This window comes from Heliangelus exortis, chromosome 12 (genome assembly GCF_036169615.1).
Source record: "Heliangelus exortis chromosome 12, bHelExo1.hap1, whole genome shotgun sequence".
NCBI classification, from domain to species: Eukaryota; Metazoa; Chordata; class Aves; order Apodiformes; family Trochilidae; genus Heliangelus; species Heliangelus exortis.
The window spans coordinates 273081-295947 of NC_092433.1; the positions used below are offsets into that span (position 1 = coordinate 273081).

The 22867-nt window shown below is 42.7% G+C and overlaps 1 protein-coding gene across 1 annotated transcript in view; it reads right to left on the reverse strand.

Annotated features, from left to right (window-relative positions):
• Positions 1 to 22867, reverse strand: part of WNT7A (Wnt family member 7A) — a 36875-nt gene that overhangs the window by 7333 nt on the left and 6675 nt on the right. The window contains exon 3 of the mRNA XM_071755311.1: positions 17845 to 18116. Coding sequence (XP_071611412.1) covers positions 17845 to 18116 — 272 coding nt within the window. The remainder of the gene's footprint in view (positions 1 to 17844; positions 18117 to 22867) is intronic.

Sequence of the window (22867 nt, forward strand, 5' to 3'; positions counted from 1 at the left end):
CATATCCAGCTCCATCAGGCATGGAAAGTAAATCTGTATGCTCCAGTGAGTGCTCTGAACTGGATTAAACACGAACAAAGAGCTGGAGTTCTTTTAGCTTTGTCCACTTTTTCTTTGAGCTCCCACAGTAAACTGTCAGTACTTGTTTTTTTCTCTCTCTCTCCCCCTTACCATTAGCCTCTGGGAAATAGTTTGTTTGAAGAGAACTTGTGCTGGCTCTCACTAGTGATGTTATCTTGAGACATAGTACCTTTGGGCACTGCCATAAGGAACTTAACATGTTTTTTCTTTGCCTTTAGTTTTCCAGAGAACACGTTCCAGAGAGGGTGATGCAGGGTAGAAAGCTGGGGAGCTCTGCAGCCCAGGAGCTGCATGGGCTGGAACCAGCACCCTGACCCTGCAGCGAGACCTGGCAGTGGGAGAGTGGCTGGGGGGTGGCTGAGCCAACAGCCCTGGCTCCCAGTGAAACCATCAGAAATTGTTCATTGGTGTGCCTTGGTGCTGGAGTGGTATTTGCTTATGATTTTCTTACCCTAGGGATGTGGTGGGAGAGGTGCTGTGGGTTCTCAGGTTGGGGCAGACGCTCAGAAACAGTGGGCACCCTGGTGCACTGGGCTGTCTCAGCTCAGTGTCTCTGTTACCCAAGTTAGTCAGTGGTTTGTGCCTCCTCGGGCTTCCAGCATCTGAAATCATCTGGCTTTTTCAAAACATATCTGCCAGGGCAGCCTGGGAGCCCACGTACCCACTCATGTGGGGTCAAATACTGCACAGCCCAGGGTTTGGTCACCAGAAAGCTGAAGCACTTGATGTCAAAGCTGTCCTGAAGGACTTCCAACATGAGACACAATGACCACCTCCAGTGCATCTCCTTCCCCAGCAGGGTTTCCCACAGACACTAAATCCTGCCCCACAGTCACCGCATTGCCAACACCGTGGGGCTGGGGCCAGGGCCCTTCAGCACACCCTGAGGTGGGCCAGACCCCTGCATGCAAGGTAGATGTAATGGCTGAGGTAACAGACAGATTCCTATCCCACCAAGGGCACAATCTTTCCTAATTTTGTCTGACATCAGATCATCTGGGTCAGGAAATACCTGTCTCCTCCATGTGACAGTACACATACCTTTACTGCAGGACAAAGAAAACCCAAGTATTGGATGAACAAGAGTAAATTTTTCCCTCTGGAGAAGAATGTAGCAGGGCCTGGGAGAGTGGTCACCACATTTCTGTGGGCTGGAGAGGCCAATGGGCAGCTGCAAACCTGCCCAAGTCAGCTTGTGGCAGATGAGGATTTATGATTTGTATTCCTTTCAGAGGCGCTTATGGCTATAAGGCAAAGCTCCTCAGGCATCAGGAATAATGTTAAATATCTGTCTTTTGCTTTTGAAGAAGCATTCACTGAATATTCTAATAAGCAAATATAATAAAGCTATGTCACATTTAGTATTTCGCCAAATTAACTTATTTGAGAATGCAGTCATACTGTAACTGGCAGGAGGGTGTGGGCATTGGGAAGGGAGGTGGGTATAGGGGTAAGATTGATTTGACAAGCAGTAAAAGGACTATGTCCAATTGAAATGACCAGGGAATGACTGCCACGTGCTGTATTCAAGTGTGTCAGTAATCTCAAAAAGATACTGCTGTTAAAGTAATTGGTAGGATTGTCCTAACACCAGAGCTCTGAAACTTGAGGGAAGCAGAAATAATTCTTGGTGCTTTTTCACTGAAAACAAAAATGAACCTGAGAGAGCACTAAAGAGAAACACTGCTGTGTGTGACAAACCCTATGACATCCCTGAGAACTGTGAGAAACAGCAGAATTAAAAAGTGCTCAAATGCAAGTTTAAATAATGCATATTAAGACAGAGAAGATTATTTCCCATCAGTGGATGTTCACTAACTCTGGTAACAGAGCTGTTGTAAAATGTATTCTGTAGCATCCCAGCACATTTTGGCATTGATAACCTATGACAAACCAGCTGTGGGTGAGTCTGGAACAGGCCGTGTCCCATACCAAGGGTGACTCATTCCAGTCTTTCCTACCACTTGAACAGATGATGAAGACCATGTTAAGCATAGTCAAACTATTTTTTTCTCAAGTTTTTGATTGGTAAGTATGTGCAAAAGAATAATATCTGAATTCAGTATCAAATCAATTCAATCTACTGAGCCCTGACTACCCCAGCATTTCTCTTGATCCTGGCAGGCTGCACCATTTTTCTCATTACAATAATTTTTTTATTTCAAATGCAAAACGACTGGGAAATCCCCACAGCATGTGACCTACATCAATCAGATCACCACTGCACTTGCCTCAGAAGAGATGTCATAAGAAAGTCAGGCAACATATGGGTCTGAGTACTGATTATGAAGACAGTCAAGAGAATGCTAGAAACATCACAGATGGGTGGTATTTCCCAATACCAACATCTACCTTCAACAACAAATATCCTTTTTTAAAGAGCTGAAACAGTTTTTCCAGATTCCAACTCATGACACCCTTAAAAATGAAGACTTCAGAAATTTTGCACTCCCAGAAGTTTAACCTTTGGGCACTATTTCTGACCTTTTTCCATGAGGCCACACGGCAGGAGGTTCCTTACATTTCTTATATGCACTTTACAGTTTCATAGTTATTTTTATATTTTCCACCCTGGAATATTAGTTGTCCTTTAGTTGATCTTTATAAAAATATTGACCATATGCAGCACTTATCCGCTAAATGCAGCATCTATTTCCACAACGTAACAAATGAGCGAAGAAAAAACTTACACTTTTGGTATGGTCACATGTTCTGCTCTTTCCCTGGATAAGTTGTATTCTTTAAATTAGAGGACAGAAGACCTAGTACCCCTCGTTCAGTGATTAGCACTGTGCAGAACAGCAAATGAACACAGAAATCTGAGAGCAAGGCCATTAAAATCTGAGAGAAATGCAGAAAAAAATATTTTCTATTACACATTTTTCTTATATTTCTGATAACCTTCCTGACTTGCCATGTACTAAATCAATTTATCACTCCCGGGACTGAAAAACAGAAAAGCAGTAGGAAAGAAATGTCACAGGATGCCTTCCTAATTGTTATTTTTGAGGAAGAGCTGGATGCTGAATAAAAAAGGAAAGCTGTTTTGTAAAGAAAAGAGATTTAATGAGGCAGATTCCCACACAATGCTCTCCTCAAGTTAAATGATAAGGCCTACAGCCTTTTTTCAAACTGTAGGAAATGCTCTGTGAAATAAAGCCAGGTGTCCTAATACCTCACATTTCTGTCACTGAAGTGGCCACCTAGGACATCTTACATCCCACCCCATAGGTGCTCTGAGGATAAACCTCTGCCAAAGCCCTCTCAGGTTTGCAAAAGCAGCACTGAAAGTGGGTTCCCTGGATGTGGCTCATACTCTGTCTCTAGCTCACTCAGTCCTCAGTCCTTTTCTCCAACAGCTCTGCACTTCTGATCACAGCCTCTGAAAGCCAAACAAATTTTTATTTATCATCTTCATCAAGATACTGCTTGCAGAGATAGTGGGCATGATGTGGCAACACCTGATGTTAACAGGTCCACAAAATGTGGGATGGATTTGAGGCAGAAACCCACAGCCAGCCCCTCCTGGGAGAAGCTCTCATGCCAGGTATTCTCCTCTTCTCCCTCACCCCCTCCCTTTTCCATCATATCTGATAAGAATTGTAAGCTAGCCTGTGGGATTCCTTGACTTCTTACATCTCACACAAATACATTCCAGTTTTCCCCAGAGAGAAAGTACTTGCACCCTCCTTTCACTCGCTCTGGACATCAAAATGTAAATCGAAACCATTAACTCATGAGCTGGAACTGGGAGCTCCAGGTTGAGTTTCGTGTCCTCTTCAGGGACGTGGTTAGTGACAAAGTTTTCTGTGTAATATCAAATACCATACCTCTTACCCACCTTCCTCCTCTTGGCAGAAAGTCCTGCTTTAAAAGTTTTTCTCAACCACAAATTACCAAACTAATGTTTGGGTCAGTTTTATATCATGATTTCAAGAGTGTAAATGGCACCTTCCTGCTGCAGCAGTGACAAACAGACTGAGATAAGGGCTGGGCTGGGACTTTCTGCTTTCTGAGTTGCTAATGACAAAAGCTTGGTACTTGAAAGGTGGCCTGGAAGTTTCTCAAGGAGCTGCTGCTTTGATGGCTTCTGGGGACACCTATCTGCAAGACTGCTCTGACTTGACCTCTTTTTTTCTGGATATTTTTATGTAAAAGCAATACAAATATTGTAACGGGGAAAAATGGAAATAATTTGAAAACATAACTGACAATGTGTTTGATAAACTACTTGTTTTTGAAGAATAACTCTTAGGAGACCCATTATCACCTAGATTAGATTGGATCAATGCAGTGCCAAGTAAGTGTCATCATGGAGGAAGTTTCAAGATCAGTCATAAAAAGGAACTTGGAAAAAATAGTTCTGAAAAAACTCTGGTTTCTTTTAACAGGCTTTTACCCACTATTATTGGATTATAGCTGAACAGTATTCAAGACATTCAAAATACTATTTTTATGTTCTATATGTGCTAAAGTGAAAGTGTGATTTCCTTGCCCCTTACCCAAATGGGATTGTGAGATTAAAGAAAAATTTATCTAAGATCACTCTTTGCTTCTGTCCAAGCAAAACTGACACTGTGAATATGATGGATTTTAGCTTGTGAAATACTGAATAGTTTTGTTGTCCAGGCACATTGTACAATGAAGCTAGAATAGCCTGGGAAGGGGGATGGTGTTACAGAATCCCAGACAGGGTTGCTGTATTTTCTAGTTTACCCTCTTATCGCTACCTCAAGTTTCTGCAGTGCGTATCTTCCTCTCCAAAAAGATAAATGGATAGCATGTTCATGCCAGAAGGGAATAAAAGATGATGATTAGGGTAGTTTTGAAAATGAAGAAACAACATATTGTTCACTGACAATTTCTAAAGAAAGTGAGATGGCAGTTTTTCTGGATTTGGACCTGCTACCAACGTAATGTTGCTTCTTAGATCATATCTACCTACCATTCATCATGGTCACAAATTAAAAATCACCCAAAATACTGATGCTTCTAATATGGGCCTCTCTAAAATAGTGATCTGTGTGGTATTTTGCCATAAATTATAAAGATTATGAACACGCTTTGTTAAAAACACCTTGTTCCCTAATCAGTGCTTCAATGTAGGAGCTCAGTCCTGTAGTCAATTTATGGATCAGAGTAATGAAGTCAGTGAAGCCTTAACTGAGTGATATCTGCTGACCTGGACCTCTTCAAAGTCAGTAGAATTCTTCCAGCATCCTATGTCCCGTGTGCCTGGCTTTAGTTTTGATCTTGGGACAGTGATCTTCATAGATGCTCCGGGCTTCTAAATGTCAATGCATGGAGCTGCCATTAAAACATTGGATGGAGTGGGGGCTTTTTAAACAACCAAGCAAGCAATTAATTGTTCCTATAGTTCCTATTTTAGCATGGTGGTTTTGAAGAATTTGGAAGCAGTCCTAGGCAAGATGAACTAAACCTTATTTACGTTCCTCAATTTGGGACCACAATGAGTTAAAGTCTTGGGGGTTATTCAGTGCCCCTCACTTTGGGCAGTGTCATGGAGCCTGAGTCATTCTTCACATTTAAAAAAAAAAAAAAGGAGAGAACACAGGAAATGACACAACTGGAATCCACCTCCTCACAGCAAATGTACACAGAGAGAAGAATGGTGCAGGGTTGACTCATTCCCACTGAACTTCATCCTCCGTGTAACTCTCCCCACTGGTAGTGAAGCACTGGAATGAAGAAATGCTGGCATTGGACAACAAGGAGTTGGGAGCAACCAGGTAGAGCATTCTGACAAATGCTTCTACTGTCAGAGAAAGTTTCCAAAGAGTGATAGAAACCAAAAAATGGTCTTACTCCTTCCAGACAACTTATCAGAAAACACCTCTCATGCTAAACTAATAAAGCCAGGTACAGGCAGGAGTACTTGTTGCAAAATAATATCAGTTCATATTGCTTCCAAACATTTTTAACCAATAGCCACACACGTTAATTATAGGTTCATTTAGCTGCATACCAAACCAGGAGGGTTAACCCTTAGGTACCTGGCAAATAGTACTATCCAAAGCATATTTCTCATGCTGAAAAACATGTATAAATTTTAGTTCTCTAAACCAGCAGTTTTAGTAAACAAAGTATGTTTTTCCTTCCTGTCACGCTTTTTGAGTGATGTCAGAATCTTCCTACGTTAATTTTTCAGTACGACCTTTACAAAAAATGCAGTATTTCTTAGTTTAACTTCTTCATGAACTCCTTTGGTCTGGAGAGAACCAGCAGGTATCCTCATATTTGATCTGCAGAGAGACATTTTTAAGCTTCAGTCCTAATAGCTAAAATACTTTTCAGAACCTGGTGAATGACAGTGGAGGTGTCCTCATTGCCTGCTCTGCCTACCTATTGTTTCATCAGCTGGGAAGACACCTTCATTCACACTGTTTTTTCAAGCCCATTGCCAAGGATGGTTGTACCCTGGGTGGGAAACAACCATGCTGGCACGTGGAGCAGCACCTGCCCAGGAAAATGATACCTATTCTTGTCATTTTTAAGTGAAATTTCCCATTACTCCTCCAGCTAGTCAGCATGCAATTAATGCAGTTATCATAAGGCAGAAGTCTGATCACAATAACACATTTTGTTTTGTGAACAGCTTTCCCCACACTTTGTGCTTACCATTCAAAATTTCCACATTATCAGGAAGTTCCATGATTTTGGCGTTAATTGTAATATTCCTCTGAGAAAATTATTCCACAAAGATGACTTTCAAATTTAGTTTTATACATAAGCATTCCCCCCCTCCAGTTGCAGATGGGACAATAGATCCCCACTTCCATGCTTTCAAATAGCTTCCACTTATCAGAGATAAGATCCTACTAGCAGAGCCTATCTCTGTAACCTGGCAGCTGCCAGATCAGCATGCCCGTCTCCAGGCCAAGAATTTTAACAAGGATTTTCTGGCCTGTTGTCAATGAAAATTTCTTCCTATGCAGAAGAAAGTGGAATTTCCTAATTTTATCTATAATGCATAGTAGGATCTAAGCAAACATCTTTGGCTTGCACTCTTGTTTATCTGCTAATGCAATTTTTTTCCTTTCCATCCTAACAGGTATTTTAAGCAAGAGTTAAAGCCTTAGTTTGATCAGTGAGCAATCACATAGTAACAGAAATTCTCTTTTGAGGTTTGCTGTATTTATACATGCCATTCCCCTCAGTCAGCTCACCCCCCAGACCAGACGTAGCTGTTGCTCTTTGCTCTTTGCTAATAGATCTACCTGCTTACTACTTACAGATTAGTTAAGCAGCAGCATCTAACAATACCAGTAATAGTTTCCCTAAACCATGTATAAATGAGTCTTGATATCAAGATATATGTTTTTCACAAAGGTTTAACCAATTGCTCTGGGTCTTCAGTTCAGAAGGTGATAGGATGTCTGTAACAATAACTTCTAAAAAACACTTTCACCAGCATATAAACCCATTAATAGAAGAAAATATATGTCTGTAGCACCCATTCAATGTATTAATCAGATAGTAATTTTACAGATCTTACTTTCAGAAGAACATTAATATAAAGCATAACTGTTAAACAGAATTACAAAAAAAAAAAAAAATCTTCTTGCTAAGGTATTCCTTAGCATAGTTATTTAAATGTATAATTTTCTTGAAATTATTTTGAGACTTTAATTACATCTTGTAGCCTATATTTGCTCCAACTATAGCAAGGCAGACCTCTCAAGTTGATTTTCTGAGGAAACAAAGCCTGAATACTCACTTGATGTCTGGCTCACTCCTGCCCTCCTATCTTTCCACATTCCATCGCTAAAGGCTGCACTTTTTCAGTAAATTCAGCCAAATATGACAAAGGGGAGGCATTTTGAAGGAACTTCTGTGACATAAAAGGCCACAGGGAAGATACAGATATAAATGTGAGGCAGCAGGCTGAACACTGGTGTTGTCAGAGCCCCAGCAATTCATAAGCAGTTTGGCAGCCCCTGAAAGACGTTTGCAGGACATCATCCCCACTGCCTAATTGGTTATGTTTCCTGGAGCTTTCCTTTTTTAACCAAGGTCTTAATCCATGTCTTTTGAAAGTATATACCTAACTCCTTACTGAACTTCTGTATTTACAAGTTATTGTGCCATCTCCATAGTTTTATGACTGACAGACTTCTATAATCAGAGATAAAAGTATGTGCTATGACTCAACTAAAATCTGATGTGGGAATAGTCCTCTAGGAGAATACATGGTTGTACTCAGAACTGTGGGACGTCTTACACTTAGTATAATAAGATCTAGAATCATTAAGGCAGGTGCAGTTTCTTGGTGTAGGCCACCAGCTAATGTCACCAGGAGAACCCATGGCTGGAGAACAAGCAATGGGTGGTGGCTCAGCTCTGATCAGGCTCTGTCCACACCAACACTTTCCTTCTGCTTGTCCTAGAGGACCAAGTGCAGCTCATGAGGAGCAGCTCACTTTGAACTATGAGAAGGCTCAGGGTAATTTCAACAAGCAGTTCTATTGCAAATTAATACTACTGGCTTTGGCGCTGATTGTGCACGCAGAGCCAAGCATCCTCTCTGCAGTTCCCTGGAACCCTTGTCCTTCAGTAAATACATTCTACATTCTTCTAGCACCCAAACAGGCCTTGTCTGTGTCCTTGAACTAAAAGATTGTTCTCCATTTAATTGATTTTTAATTGTTTACTTCAAAATACCTGGAAATTTTTTCCATTGAAGCAAAAGCCTGTTCCATTTGTACAGCAAATGCAGTTATTGCTTTTGGTGAGTGTTCAGGGCTTTGTGACTTCAGAGGTTTCTGTCTAAGAAAGTATTCAAACCAAATCTTGGTTTAACTTTCATGTTTACCAAAAACCCCATCACATTTTGCTCCAAACCTCTCTACTTAGCCCAGGTAACCAAGTTCATCTTCCTGACACATCATTGCAAGGTTCTTGGAAATGTTCCTGGAGCTACTTTCAGCTCGGTCTCCAGAAGTCTGCAGCTGTCCAGTTTCTGTCCCCATTGACAGAGCCCGGTGGGAGAGATTCCAGCACACAGACCTGGAGCTATGGAGTGGCTGGGAATACTTTGTCAGATGTGTGATGTGAGACTGCACAGTGCAAGAGCTCCAGCAGGACTCGGGGTACAAACACTGCCTGGTTCTCAGTCAATAGCCTAGCCTAACCATTAGCTCCCTCCTGACTTGGCCATCTCTTCTGTTGAGTTTTGCTAATATTGCTACGTTATGGAGACACAAGTGTCTATTTTCATACAAGGAAATCAGCCTTTGATTTGTAAACCTATACTTGAAGTGTGACAAGTGTCAGCTGGGGAATACAGAAGGAGAACTGTACTCATCAGCTATTTCTGAAAATTGCAAATCTGTACTTTGGCAGGATCCAAACATTTTGGGTTCTGATTTCATTTCTCAATAAAAAAATAAATTTCAGGGGTTAATAGAAAGAATGCAAGGCAAACCAGGCATGCTTACAGGTCAGAGTTAAGGCTAGTAAGTACTATTTTTAATCTTTCTTACAACTTCTATTACACCATCAGCCTAAGTTTTACAATACCCAAACAGAACACAGTTTTACTTTGAAGTGATTAGGCTTTGTGATAGCTGCATTTCAATCAATTTCAATCCAGTAATGTTTGCTTAGAAAGGAGGGTTTTAGTTCTCTGACATGAGAGCCACTGAATACTCTACCCAGGGTCCCATCCAAAGGTGCTGAAAACATTGGGAGATCCAATAATCTCTACAGCCACTATTTCTGACTAGATGATTCTCCCCTCTGACAAGTGTATGTCCTGTGGGAAATGCTGTTAATTGTCCAAAGACAATGGCTGAATTAAAATAGAAAATGTCCAAAAATGTATGACCCAGCCCATGGCTTTGCTGAGCAAATTTATCATTACAGCAAGCATCTGATTATTTCAGTTATAAAAGGTGCATGATATTAAATTTGGAATTTGAGATCTTTGTTATTTATTAACAGACCTGGCCCTCAATCTCAGCTATCTTTGAGAGCAGCATGACAGATTGTCAGCTCTAGTAATTATATACATGAAATGCATGTTTTGCTCATAATGCCAGAATCCTCTAAAATTGCAACCACGGGTAAGTGATAGCATTTATCATGCCCTAATCTTCAGCGTAAATCAGGAATTCAGTTTTCAGCCACATAAGATATAGGATGGAGTTGAAAGCCAAAAAAACAGGTAGGACCATGTATCACAATCTCTGACTAGCTGAAAGTGGAGGACAAGTGGAATGAAAATTCATTCTTCTGGATTACAGTTCTTGTGCAGTCCAATCCCCTCTCATAATTTAGAGTAACATTAATGTTCCCTTTATCTTTTCTCTGGGCTGTTGAAAAGATGCAGAGCTTGTCTGTCAAGTTTGGACTTGTTTTAAGACTATTATCCAAAAAACAAACAGCAACAAAAAAGTAGGAAAGCCATAAAATAGAACCTTTCAAATACCAACAAAATACTGTCAGGGTGCCCAGGATGTATATATTTTTTCACACCTAGGAAATTTTTTCCCACTGCATCAGTAGGCATGGAGTTTTTGGAAGAACTTGGCTGTGTTCTGTGGTCCCACCAACGTCAAGGGGAGTTTGCCCATTCAGTGAGTGAGTTTGCCTCCAAACTCAGTGCTTGGCCTTTCTGGAAACTCTGCTGCCCCCCAGTCAATGTGTGGTGACAAAGCTGCCAGGGAAGACTTTGCTGCACCTCATTTTTAAGTTGCTTTGAGCCCAGCTGTGTTGCCAGACTTTGAGGAGGAAGGGTTGGGTGGGACAGGACTGGGGTTTCCCAGGACAATGTGCTGTAAGTGGACCAGGTCTGTGGGTGGGAACTTCTTCTCTTTGCCTCTACCTTACAGTTGTGTCAGTCTGAGATTCATCAGAAGCATTTTTTACATATTTGTCTGGTCACAGTGAGGCACAAGCCACGTATATAAACCTTCTCCATCTGCCTGCTTTAATCTAGCAAATATATTGTACAGCTTGATCAAGCAAGCCAGCTACCAGGACCCTCTCTATAGGCATATGTGGTGCACCTAACACCAGATTTTCCAGATGTTACATGACATTTTAGCAGTGGAACTGATTTTTTTTTTTTTATTTGTTAAGAGTATTATTGCTTTGTGAGTGGAAGTGCTGTGTGTTGCTTTGACTGAAGATCATTCTCCTGGAGTGTCAGCAGGGTTAGCTCATTGCTGTGTTATTCAGCTGGGCCCCTGCTCTGCCCTGTGCTGGATCCACACCTCCAGCCACCTCCTCTGTCCTGTTTGCTGCTGCCACTATCAACAAGGGGCACCCACCTTCCAGCAGCTTCCACTGAGCTCCCCACCTTCCCACAGGAATGGAGGCTTTTTCCTGAGCTCTTCTCAGACAGGCAAGAAACCTTGGAAAGGGCTCAGTCAGTTGTGTGTTGCAGGTGCAGCACTGGGCTAAGCCTTGAGTGCCCAACACATCTGCTGGTGATGGGAAGTGAGGGAGCAGCAAGGGGAAGCACCAACAACTGCTGCTGGGTGTGCTTGCCTCCTCAGGATCCCCCACAAGAGTTTGTAACTAGAAGCAGAAAGTTACTCCTGAAAAATGCTTCCCAGCTTCAAGCCATTCTCCATCAGGAATGTACCATAGCTGTGATCATTTCACAAGCTGTTAGTGTCTACCAGGAAAGAGGAAAATCATTCACCAGCTTTGTACTTAAGAGACAGCCCTAACATTAAGAACTAGAAGCTTTTGAATAGAAAAATCAGGAACATTTCTGTGCCCCTGCCAAAAGGGAAAAAAAAAATTAAAACCCATTGGAAGATGTTAAGAGCAGCTGGAAGGGCACCTTTAAATTCTGAACTCCTAGAAACATGTGGCTGTATTGCTGATACTATAATATCACTTGATTGCTGGTGCCAGGACTATCAGGGCAGCCTCACCCACCTCTGCTCTGCTCGGAGCTGGTCTCCTAGACTCTCTGGAGTCTATGGTAATTTCAGCAACTCCAGACACAGTCAAGCTTTATTCTGGTGTGTGTATGCCATTATAGACATTCTTTCTGGCAGAGATGAGAGACAGCTGAGTACAGGAGTACATGGTTTTGGTTGTATTAGCCAGTTGTGCTGTGTGCTGAAATTGCTGAGGGCCAGATTCTATCCAGTGCAAACGTGGGGAGGAAACTTTTGGCTCCACTCTGGGCCCTGTGTCCTCCTGGCACAGCAACTGTGCCCTCCTAGCACTGCACTTGCCAGGCAGTGTGCATTCAGGAGCATCTTCTGGGAGCAAAGCTCCTACCAGACACTGCTGGGATCTCCCTGGGAGGTCCTGGTCCTCCTCAGTGCTGCAAGGCCACAGCCCTGGCCTCCTTCTCCATGCCTCTGAACTGCTGCAAACAGGAGTGCTGCCATGTTTTCACATACTTTAAGATTTAGTCCAGGCAGAACTATTAAATCTCCAGAATTTCATGCCTAAATTCAGAAAAATCATAAATGTTAAATTGTTTGGCACTGCCTTGTCTCTTTTCTAGATGCTTACAACCTTGCAAGTCACTCATCTGCCGGAGGCTGTGCTCTGTGCTGCTCCTCACAGGCTGGTGGGCTATTTAAAATCAAAGGTATCTCCAATGAAGCAGAAATAGCTGTCTCCTCTGGAAGACAGCTAAATTCTTGCAGCAGTGTGGTGATTGCATGCTGTGCAAGAACTGGAAGAAGTTCAGGAGAGTTCTCTGGCAGCAATCCCCTTATGAGGTCAGAGATGACCCAAGTGTGGGCTTCACAGAACAACCGGGGACAACTCCTGAACTCCATGCTTTCCAAATGCTGGTCTTTCACTTCAACATTATTACAGTTTTCCCTAAAGGATAAAATCTTAAACACTTCATGCTATTATGATCATTGCATGATCTGCTTCAGAAACACCTCCTGTTTTCTCCCAGCTCTGCTTGCAGGTCTTTTGGGCACAGACCCCACGCTCCAGCAGCCTTGGGGCTAAAAGGAAAACCTGAGGTGCTACTGACTCTGAGGATGAAGATACATTGCAAAGCTAGTGCACCCAGGTGTACCTTCAGAGAGCAATACAGAATAAAAATCCACCTTCATGTGCTCTTGAATTGCAAAAAGCTTCTAATGCAGCCTGTGCCCATGATTTATAACAATGACTCATAATATTGCATTATACTGAATATGATGTAACGCTGATGCAAGATGCCATTTGTGGAATTTCAATGTCACAGAGAAAAAGAGAGAGAGGAGAGAGCTATCTGGTCATGTACCTTGCCATGCTGTCAAAACAAAAAGTTTACAGCCAAAATATGTAGAACCCTTCAGTACTTAACTATTTTTACCTACTTTTTTTTTTGTTTTTTAAATCTTGCAGGTTTTTAGCAGGATCACCTGAGAATAACATATTTATTTTCCGGAGCATAAGTATCTCTCAGATATACGTTATTGTGTTACTTAGAGTAATTTAATTCACTTTGTACTTGGGAAGACAAATATGCTAACAGACAATTTCAGCCTTGTAGTTACAGCCCCTCACATGGAAGTTTGCAGGGCAAATCAGGATTATGCCTCTAAATTAATTCAAGCTTTATCTCTCTTTTCTGACCTAGCTGTTATGAATTTTCCTCCTGTTCTCCCTGTCCTGTTTGCTTCTTCCTGCAGTGAATCAGCATTTCAGGAAATACTAATTCAAAGAGGAAAGACACTCTAAACTCTGCTTCTGGAGGCCAGAAATAGCTGCTCTTCAAAAGGTTTGACAAATGATGCGAGGCTTCTCGGGTGGCTTGGGGCCAGTTTTGTAGGGTGTATGTGACCCCTGCTTTGAACACTGCCCCTTCCCCTCCAAGAAGCCTGGGAACTTTGAAGCTATGTCTGTGCTGCAGAACAGAGTCCTGCTAGTTTGTACAAAGACAGAGAAGCAGAGTTGGAGCCCTGTCCTAGACCTGTGAGGAAAGCTGCTCCTGGCTCCATCCCAGCAGTGCAGGCACCACAGGTGCCCCTTCTGCAGGGACTGGATCCCAGCAGAGCAGCTTGGAAGGTATCCCAAGAACCATCTGGTCCAATCAACCCTTCTGATATTATTGTCTATATGAGATGTCTCAGCACCTCCTTGGGCTGAGACTTAAACCTTTCCAAAGTGGGGGAATCCATTCCAGTGTCTGACTGTCCTCGTGGGGAAGAAATTTTCCTTTTGTGTCCAATTGGAATCTCCCCAGGAGCACCTTGTGCCCATTGCCCCTCCTCTTGTCCATGAGACTCCTTGTACACAGGGAGTCTCCATCTGCTCTGTAGCCCCCCTTTAAGTACTGGAAGATCAGAATAAGATCTCCTCTGAGCCTTCTCTGCTCAGGGCTGAACAAACCCAGTCTTCTCAGCTTCAAAAACCTCATTGGTTTGCAGTGTGGGAGCTGCTAGAAATGGGGACATTTCAGCCACACTGGGCTGGGGTGGCAGCATCATCTTCTCGTGGCATCTGGGCTGTGCACACAAGGATCACTGAAGGGCCAGACATATCCAGGATGTTCAGGGAAGGGAATAGCAACAGGGAGGTTCTCCACCTATGACGTCTAAAATCCTCTGTGTCTTAACACGGTCAAGTTTTATTTGCTTCTAGAAAGAACTGGCAGATTCTTATACTATTGCTCTGACAGAGTAGGTTCAGAGACATGTGTCTAGTTAGAAAAAGACTTTGAGAAGGTGGAAAGTCTTGAACTGAGATGTCCAAAGAGTCTGGAGCAGGTTATCTGGTACTCTGGTTGGTCTATCCCATGCTATCCTACTCCTGCTCAGTTTCCCTGGTAAGCCCAGCAGGCCTACCCACTGCAGGGCACTCAGCTCTTCCTTGCCAAGACCAAACAAGTGAATTTACAGTGAATCTCAAGAAGACAAGGGGTTAATATATGTATAGTTTACTAGAGTGCATCCCAAATCACCTGCAGCTGGTGTCATCCTAAAAAAAGGACATTTTCACATGTCCTTTGTGAGTGCTGGGAGAGTGAGCGTGGTACAGGGCTGGTTTGTGTTGCAAGACCAAAGAAGCAGCAGGGACTGACTTCTGAACAACACAGCTGTGCCTACAGGTGAAGATAACAAATCAATAAGAATTGAACATCTAGCTTATTTTTAGGAGCCCAGTAGGTGCCAGTCTGTCTCCTAGGTGCATAAATATAATCAGAAAACTAGCCATAGGCAAGTAAAACTAGACAAGAATCTGTAGCCCAAAGGAAAGCCACCAAGAGTATCTGTGTGGAGGCTGATAAGATCCATATTGCTCCAAAAGGGAGCGTACCACCTCAAAACAAGACAGTCTTTGTTGTGAAAGGGTTAGGTTGTGAGAGACCCAGCTTGCCAAATACTCTAATGGCCTCCCTCTGCCAATTGTCTTTAAATGCTGTGATCTTTCACAGAAGAGCAAAGCCTGAAAGGAATCTCTCTAGCAAAAACATCATTTGCTCATTCTCTACAGGATGGTGGAGTAACATGCCTCTTCTCAGTCCTGCTCCTCTTTCTTTCCCCTGAAGATTTCAGAGATTTGTTCGAACAAAGATCAGTCATTTTGCTCTGTAAGGGATGCAGGAAGAAGCATAGAAATATCTCTACATCAGAACAGTTCCCAAGCCTGCTGGAGAAATGGCAGATGGCCAGAGATAGTACACACCACTGTTCTCCCAGAACAATGTGTAGAACTGAATCCTCCAGAAAGAATCTTTTAGGACAGCAAATTGTGCACATATAGGTGAGAAATACAAGGGACTCACGTCCCCAAGGGAAGGCTGCTGAACACTTTGCCTTCCCTCAGGCCAGATCCAGTACTGGTGTCCCTCCTCTACCCCCTGTCTACACCTGCGTGATAACAGATCTTAGAAATGCAACTTCTTTTTTCTTTTTCTTTTTTTTTTTTTTTTTTGCCTATATATTTTAGCTTTGTAATTGAAACAATTTTCTAAGACAACAGCCAGTTCTATCTCTGTTGGACATTCTCTGTTGGCTGGTTTGTCTTGGGAATTTGTCTTGTTGACTTGGGAATTTTTTACTCCCAGCACAGACTGAATAAAAGCAGAACTTTCAGGGAAGCAGCTTTCCCACAAAAAAATCATAGAATACTATGGGTTGGAAGGGACCTCTGGAGATCCCCCAGTCCAACCCCTGTCCCAGCAGGATCCCCCAGGGCAGGACACACAGAACACATCCAGGGGGTTGGAAAGGCTCCAGAGAAGGAGACTCCAGAACCTCTCTGGGCAGTCTGGGCCAGGGCTCCCTCACCCTCACACTCAAGGAGTTTCTCCTCATGCTGAGGTGGAAATTCCTAAGTTCTGGCTTCATTATTCCCTGTCCTATTAGTGGGCACCACTGAACAGAGATTGGCCCCTTCACACTGACACCCACCCCTCAGATACTTACAGACATTCATAAGTTCCCCTCTCAGCCTTTTCTCAGAGGTGACACTGCTCTGCTGGTTTTTATTGCAGTAGGACCTTCGTGGTTTATCAGGCTTTTCAGTATGTATCAAGCACTAAAGACACTGAATTTTAGATCATTTTATTAGCAAATACTAATGGTTACTCTTCCAGTTGGTCTCAGAAATCAGTGCTAATTTTGCTAGTGTTTTGAAGTACTATGTTTGTACTAGAGAGCCAGACATAAGCATTTAGGATACTAGGCAGAGTAAAAAACAGAATCTGACCTATAAAAGTACTATAGTAGCATTAAATGAAAGAAAAGTTGGGCTTTTTGTTGGGGATGTAAAGGGATTTTATTCAATGCCATCAGCTTGGCTCCAGCATAAGTGGAGATGTTGCAAAGCCTACAGTTAATTACCCCAACAAAACCAGTACGCACAAATGAACTGCTGTTCCTAACTGCCTTCTCCCCTTTGCTTCTTAGTCAAACTAACACAATGCTGAAATAAGTTCTGATGCCCAGGAGCACTATCAGAGGAGATGGGAAACAAGAGAGATGAGAGAGCAAGAGGATGTGCATGGCTGTGCAGGACGTGATGGGGAACTCCTGCAGGGAAAGCAGAGAAGCAGAGACTGGCTGTTGGGAGCACACAGACATCCCCTGGCTACTCCCAGCTGGAATCAGAACCCCTCCTGGGGGTTGCGGGGATCTGAGGAACAGGGATGAGGCTGGGTCTTGCATCTCCCACAGCTGCCACTGACAGCCCCAAAGAGTGCAGCCAACAGCAAAGGCAGCAAACCTGGAGCAGTCAGCACCCAAGATTCCCAGGGAAGTTCTGTGCTGGATGCTGCTGGATTCCTGCCTTTCCCAGCACTGGTTCTGCAGGAGCTGCTTTCAGCTACTTGGTCGCAAAGAACAGGGAGGAGGCAGGAACCTGATGTGCAAAATGACAAACTAAATCCGTATCAGAGTGTGACAGTGAGTCAGCCTGTGGTCTATTTGCTGAAGTCTTTTTCTCCTTGTAGAGGTAGCCTGCTACAAAGAGCAAGGTTTAAACAGTTGGGTGAAAAAGATCCCTTTTCAAACGAGTGAGATGTTCATGTCTGAACCTGACAAGGATCCCATTCACCCACCCAGGAGCAGTTTTTTATCACAAGTACCATTTGATTTGCCAGCTACAATGTTTGTTTGTTTTTCTCTTTTTACAGCTGTAAAGAGTAGCATTTAGACAAATATTTGATGCACAGATGGCCCAACAAGCTCCTATAACTTGCAAAGGTGCCTACTTGTCTACCATAACATGAGGCTGTGGTTGTCATGCCCTGCATGTGATGGGACGCCCTCTCCCCCCCGAGGCTGGACACAGTGCCCCGGGGAGGGCAGGGGTACTCACCTTCCTCCCAGCCTCGTTGTTGTGCAGGTTCATCAGTGTCCTGGCATTTTGCTTGATTTCCCGCGCATCCACAAACACTTTGGCGAATCCTATTCCGTATCTGATGTCAGCCGAGCAGCCTCCCCACTTCCAGCCTTCCTCCTTGTGGTACTGTCCCTGTTTTTCCTTGTCACAGCCACAGTCACTGAGGTTGCCCTGTGTACAGGCTGCTGTGATGGCGTGTGCCACACCGGCAGCGATGATCGCATAGGTAAACGCTGCTTCCCTGCTACCTGGAATAAAAACAGATCCATAAATACATGGCATAATATGGGGACATGGCTTGGGAAAAGGTAGGCAAGTTCCTGAAGTGCCAGCATGAGACGGCTATTATTAGAAGTGCTGTAAATCTGCAGGCATAAGCATCTCTCTGCTCTTCTGAGTATTGATTTTTGTGGATGCTTGGTCTCTAAAATGATAGCTGTCCAAAAGGTGGTGGGAAATAAAGTAGTATTTAGAATAGTTTGGGTTGGAAGAGACCTTAAAAGTCGTCTGGTTCCAATCCCCCTGCATGGTCAGGGACACCTCCCACAGCCTAGGTTGCTCCAAGCCCCATCCAGCCTGGCCTGAGACACTGCCAGTATTTGTTAATGGACAACTTCATGCCCTTTTATTAGCAATATTCCTATTGATACCGCTGTGAACTATGCTTACTGAGGAGCTTGTCAGTCCTCCTCCAGTTTTTCCTCAACAATGTCATCATTATTTTAAGTACAACACTATGAAAAATGCACTGAGAAATAAGGGAGAGCGCAGTAAAAATCCCACGCTCTCCCCCCAGCGATGTGTTACATGTTTCTGTTTCATGAAGCAGGAAAAGTGGGATAGTATAAAAAAATTTCAGGTTGAAATTTGCATCTGATTCTATTTTTCCTTTGGCTGGGTGATTTCTGATCTAGCACAAGTTGTTTTCAAGATGTAGAGTAAAAAACTCTGGGAGATTCTGGGAGACTAAGCAGATCTTTTTCTCCTTAGAGGGGAACAAAATTCAATGCAGAGGGTATAAAACTAGCAGAACCAGGATCCAACATCAAGCTTTATCATAAAATATATTTCCACAAACTATGTTGCTTTATAAGGTTTTCTTTGGGTGAGGGGAGAAAGTTTTAACAGCTTTTTAAAACTCCATGTTAGGAGATTACAAGGTAAGCAAACTAAGTGTCTGGAGAAATTGATCCAGGAAGGAAGTGCCTTTGCACTTGTGCAGTATTGATGAAGTGTCACAGGCTTGTCAGGTCTGCATCAAACTATCCCTGTTTTCCATAAATGATTCACTTTCTTAAGCTTCATTTGCCTGTCTAGCTCACCGAAATGTAGGGGCAGGCTCAGCTCCTTTTGGCCTCTTCTGCGACAGTGCTGTAGGTGCCAAAATACTGTCACAGGAGCTTTGTAAGCAGATGGGATAACATGAGCATGTGTGTTTTCTTAACACTTTTAAATAACAAATACTACTGCCCTACCTCTGATTTCAGCAGAAATCCCTGGAGGATCTCAGAGGGAAGCAGTGCTGCAAGCAGGAACACCCAGACAGCTGCTCCCCGCAGACAGCAGTTTGTTTCTTCTGAGCTTCTGCTGATGCTCTGGATCAGGCTGAGCAGGAAGAGTCCTTCCATGTTCAGTCTAATCTCAAAATACAAGTAGGTTGAAAGGCACAACCTCATCACTTCTGGATTCCCAGAGATGAACAGTTCAGGAAATGACCTGATATGATTTGGGCAAGCCTGACGTGTGGGAGAATAATTGGGTCCTTATTTTGCTTTCTTTCTTGCTTACTTTTCAGCCTACACTTTTTATGTGCATCTGACATCCAACTTAGACCTGTGCCTCACTATCCCCCTCAAAGAAAGTGAGCAAAGCAGGAGATACGATGCAGAACACAGGGTAAGGAAAGAACAGAGCTGGCAGCAATACCTCACACCATGTGGAACACAAAGCCCATGTTGGCTAATGACCAGAATTAGCAAAAGACTTATTTTCTAGCAAAAAATAGGTAGCTGGTATGCTGGTGGTGATGTCAAGGATACCCCTCTTCTGTGTATCTCAAAGGGTGTGGAAAACCCTAATCTGCAGTCATAACCTCTAGATGGTTAGAAAGTTAGAAGCTGGAAGAGTAAAGTGCTGTCATTTCAGCAGTGAGGTCAGAAAAGACCCTTGGAAAGAGTTTAAATGAAATGTTCTCATTGATATGAGTTAGACTGTCTCTTGAACAATTTTCTGAACCATTCACTAGAAACAATGGGTGGAGACCCATTAAGTCTTCTTGTAGTCAACTTCCACTGAATCCATTCTTGAAAAAACTGGACTTAAATCTGTGATTATTTTTTTAACGTGTTTGTAAAAAAAAGGTTAAAAATTATTTTAAAATTGCATACAGTTAACAGATTGGTCGAGCTTTGTGCAAATCATGATCCCAGATGGGTCATTTTAAGCGGATTTTATGGAGGCTTTTCCAGCCAGTGACTTGCACAAAAAACATTTATGGTGAGTAAACTGGCCAAAGGAAGAATGGCAGCTGCCTGAGAACCTGCAGTTTTGGAGCAAAGTGTAGAATCAGTGAACGGGAGTCAGTGCACAAGAGTCAGTGCACAGGAGCTGTAAACAGAGCTTGGCATCCAGGCCTTGGTGCAGCTCCACCCTGCTGATGGGTGGAACTTTCTTCCTTCAAAGCACTGGGGTCCTGTCTTTGGACCCATTTGGGAAGTGTCCCTTTGTCCCTGCTGGGAAGCAGGTGACAATCCCAAGCTGTCTTTAACGTTGCCTGTGAGCCCTGCACAGTCAACCACTGCCATAGTGTCAGATGTCACATAGGGAGGTGCTCAAATTGTCACATGTAAGTGCCAGATATAAATATTACCAGCCCAGGTAGCTCTCCAAACACTGAGCAGAACTAGAGCCAACTCCTTCATCCTCTTCATTCTGATTTTCATTTAGCTAACTTAATATTTTTGAAGTTTAATCTTAAAATTTGAGCAGTCTGTAAAAAGCTTCATTCACACTGGCTAGAAGTGAGAACCTAGTTTGAAAAAAAAGCACAATACTTTTTTGTTGCGTGGAAAACAGAACCTAAACCTGCCGGATACAGAGGTGATTTACTTGCTGAAGTCAGTAGGTGCTCAGCAGTTTGGTACCTCTTGGGATCTAAACATGTTTCTGAATAGCTTGGCCCACCCTACCAGCATCCCTCATAAACTGACTAAGCTGTGAAATAAAAAAGACAAATTTCTGTTTATATCCCTGGAAAACATGGGTTGTGTTTTCTGCTATTTAAAGCCAAAGGGTCAGAGGGGGAGTTATCTGCAGTGACACGAGCTGAAATATGATTTTGAAAATATAAAGGTGGAAAACACAGCACACCTTGCCAATTATGTGCCACAGCCAGCATTGCTTCGCATCACTCTACAGAGGTCATAACTCATAGCTAGGAAAAATGAAGAACAGAACTCATCTGCTGCCTACTTAGGGCTTTGTCTCTTCAGTAGACTATGTCTGGTCTTGCAGTTTTTTTATTTTTATTTTTATTTAATCTAGCTTTTGTGATTAACAAAAATGGTACCTTAAAAAAATCATTGAAGGATCTGTCTCCTGTTTTTCTTACCCTCTGTGTAATGGTTCTGTGTTGAATACAAAATATTGCACTGATTTGAAATGAAAATGACTATTCCCTATGAATCAGCAGCCTGCTCTTCACAAAGATCAGAACCAATAAATAGAATCAGTAGAGCTGCTCTAAGAGGAATTTGAGTCTTGGAGGTGGGGGGGAGTTCAGTCACTGCCCACTTCTGCAGGTTCAAGTTTGTTTCATCAGCACCTGAAATTCTTGGAGAGGAAACACTTCAGGTGTAGTGATTATTTTTTAAAATATCATTTTTAAGAGTAAAAAGTTACAACTCAAGGCACATAAATTACAAAAATCTGAGCCAGTCTTTTAGCGTTTGAACAGCATTTCTCCCTTTTCACATGGCTCTGATCTGCCTCACCTCAGAGCCCATGCACTGACCTCCCATGGGAGAAAACTCTCCCACCCTTTAATGAACTGTAAGCTCTTCTGTTTCCCTGGAACATGTACTCACAAGACACATCTGAAGGCAGGTATGAAAACCTTCTGATGGAAATTCCAACTGCAGTGACCTTCGGGCAATGTTTTATCTTACAGTGACAGTCCCTGCTGAGAAAGATTGACTTTTTTTTTGCATAATGCAGCATGCTGGGCTTTGGGTGTTCAGGCCATGTTTCAGCCTGGCCTCTGTTTTCCCTTCAAATAACTGTTCTCATGCAAGATACTGACAACTTACTCATTTTAAGGGCTGGAAAATTAGCACAGAAGTGCAAATTCTGACCTCACATGAGTAGATAGAAAGACTCCTGTTAATTACAGCATTGCTTTTCTGTGTAGCTCAGGGGTTTTGTAGCATCAGTGATTCAGAAAACGGAGTATTTCGCAGTCTGTCTTCTAAATATCAACTACACCTAATGGAGCAACAGCACTTAAGACTGAATTTCCCACAGACTTGTGTAGGTCTGCATTGCAATCCATGCAATGTAGAAAGAGCAAGTATTTTCATTATGACTGCCAGTGCTTGTTTCCCTGATCTGTTACTCTGTAATTCAACAAATCAGACTTTAAAACCTGACACAAGAGACTACACTAGTATGTAAAATCAAAAAGCTCTAGAAAATGGCTGAAGATGAAAGCCTCTCTTGAACATGGGATGTTGTTAGAAGTGTTTGCCTTTAACACAGTGACAAAATGAAGTTTTACTCTATTATGTTTCTTTTGACTCTAACAGACCCAGTAGGAGAATGAGATAGATCTTGTACTGCTTTGCATACTACCAGAAGAGAAAACTGATAGCTAGTGAACCAGCTAGAGTTTGGCTTGCAGGGTAGTTGTAATTTTTTTCAGCTTTCAGCTTTCCTTAGTGATGTGAGTAATGCTGGATGGATGAAGGTATTAGCGTGACTATATGAAAATATTTTTCAGTGT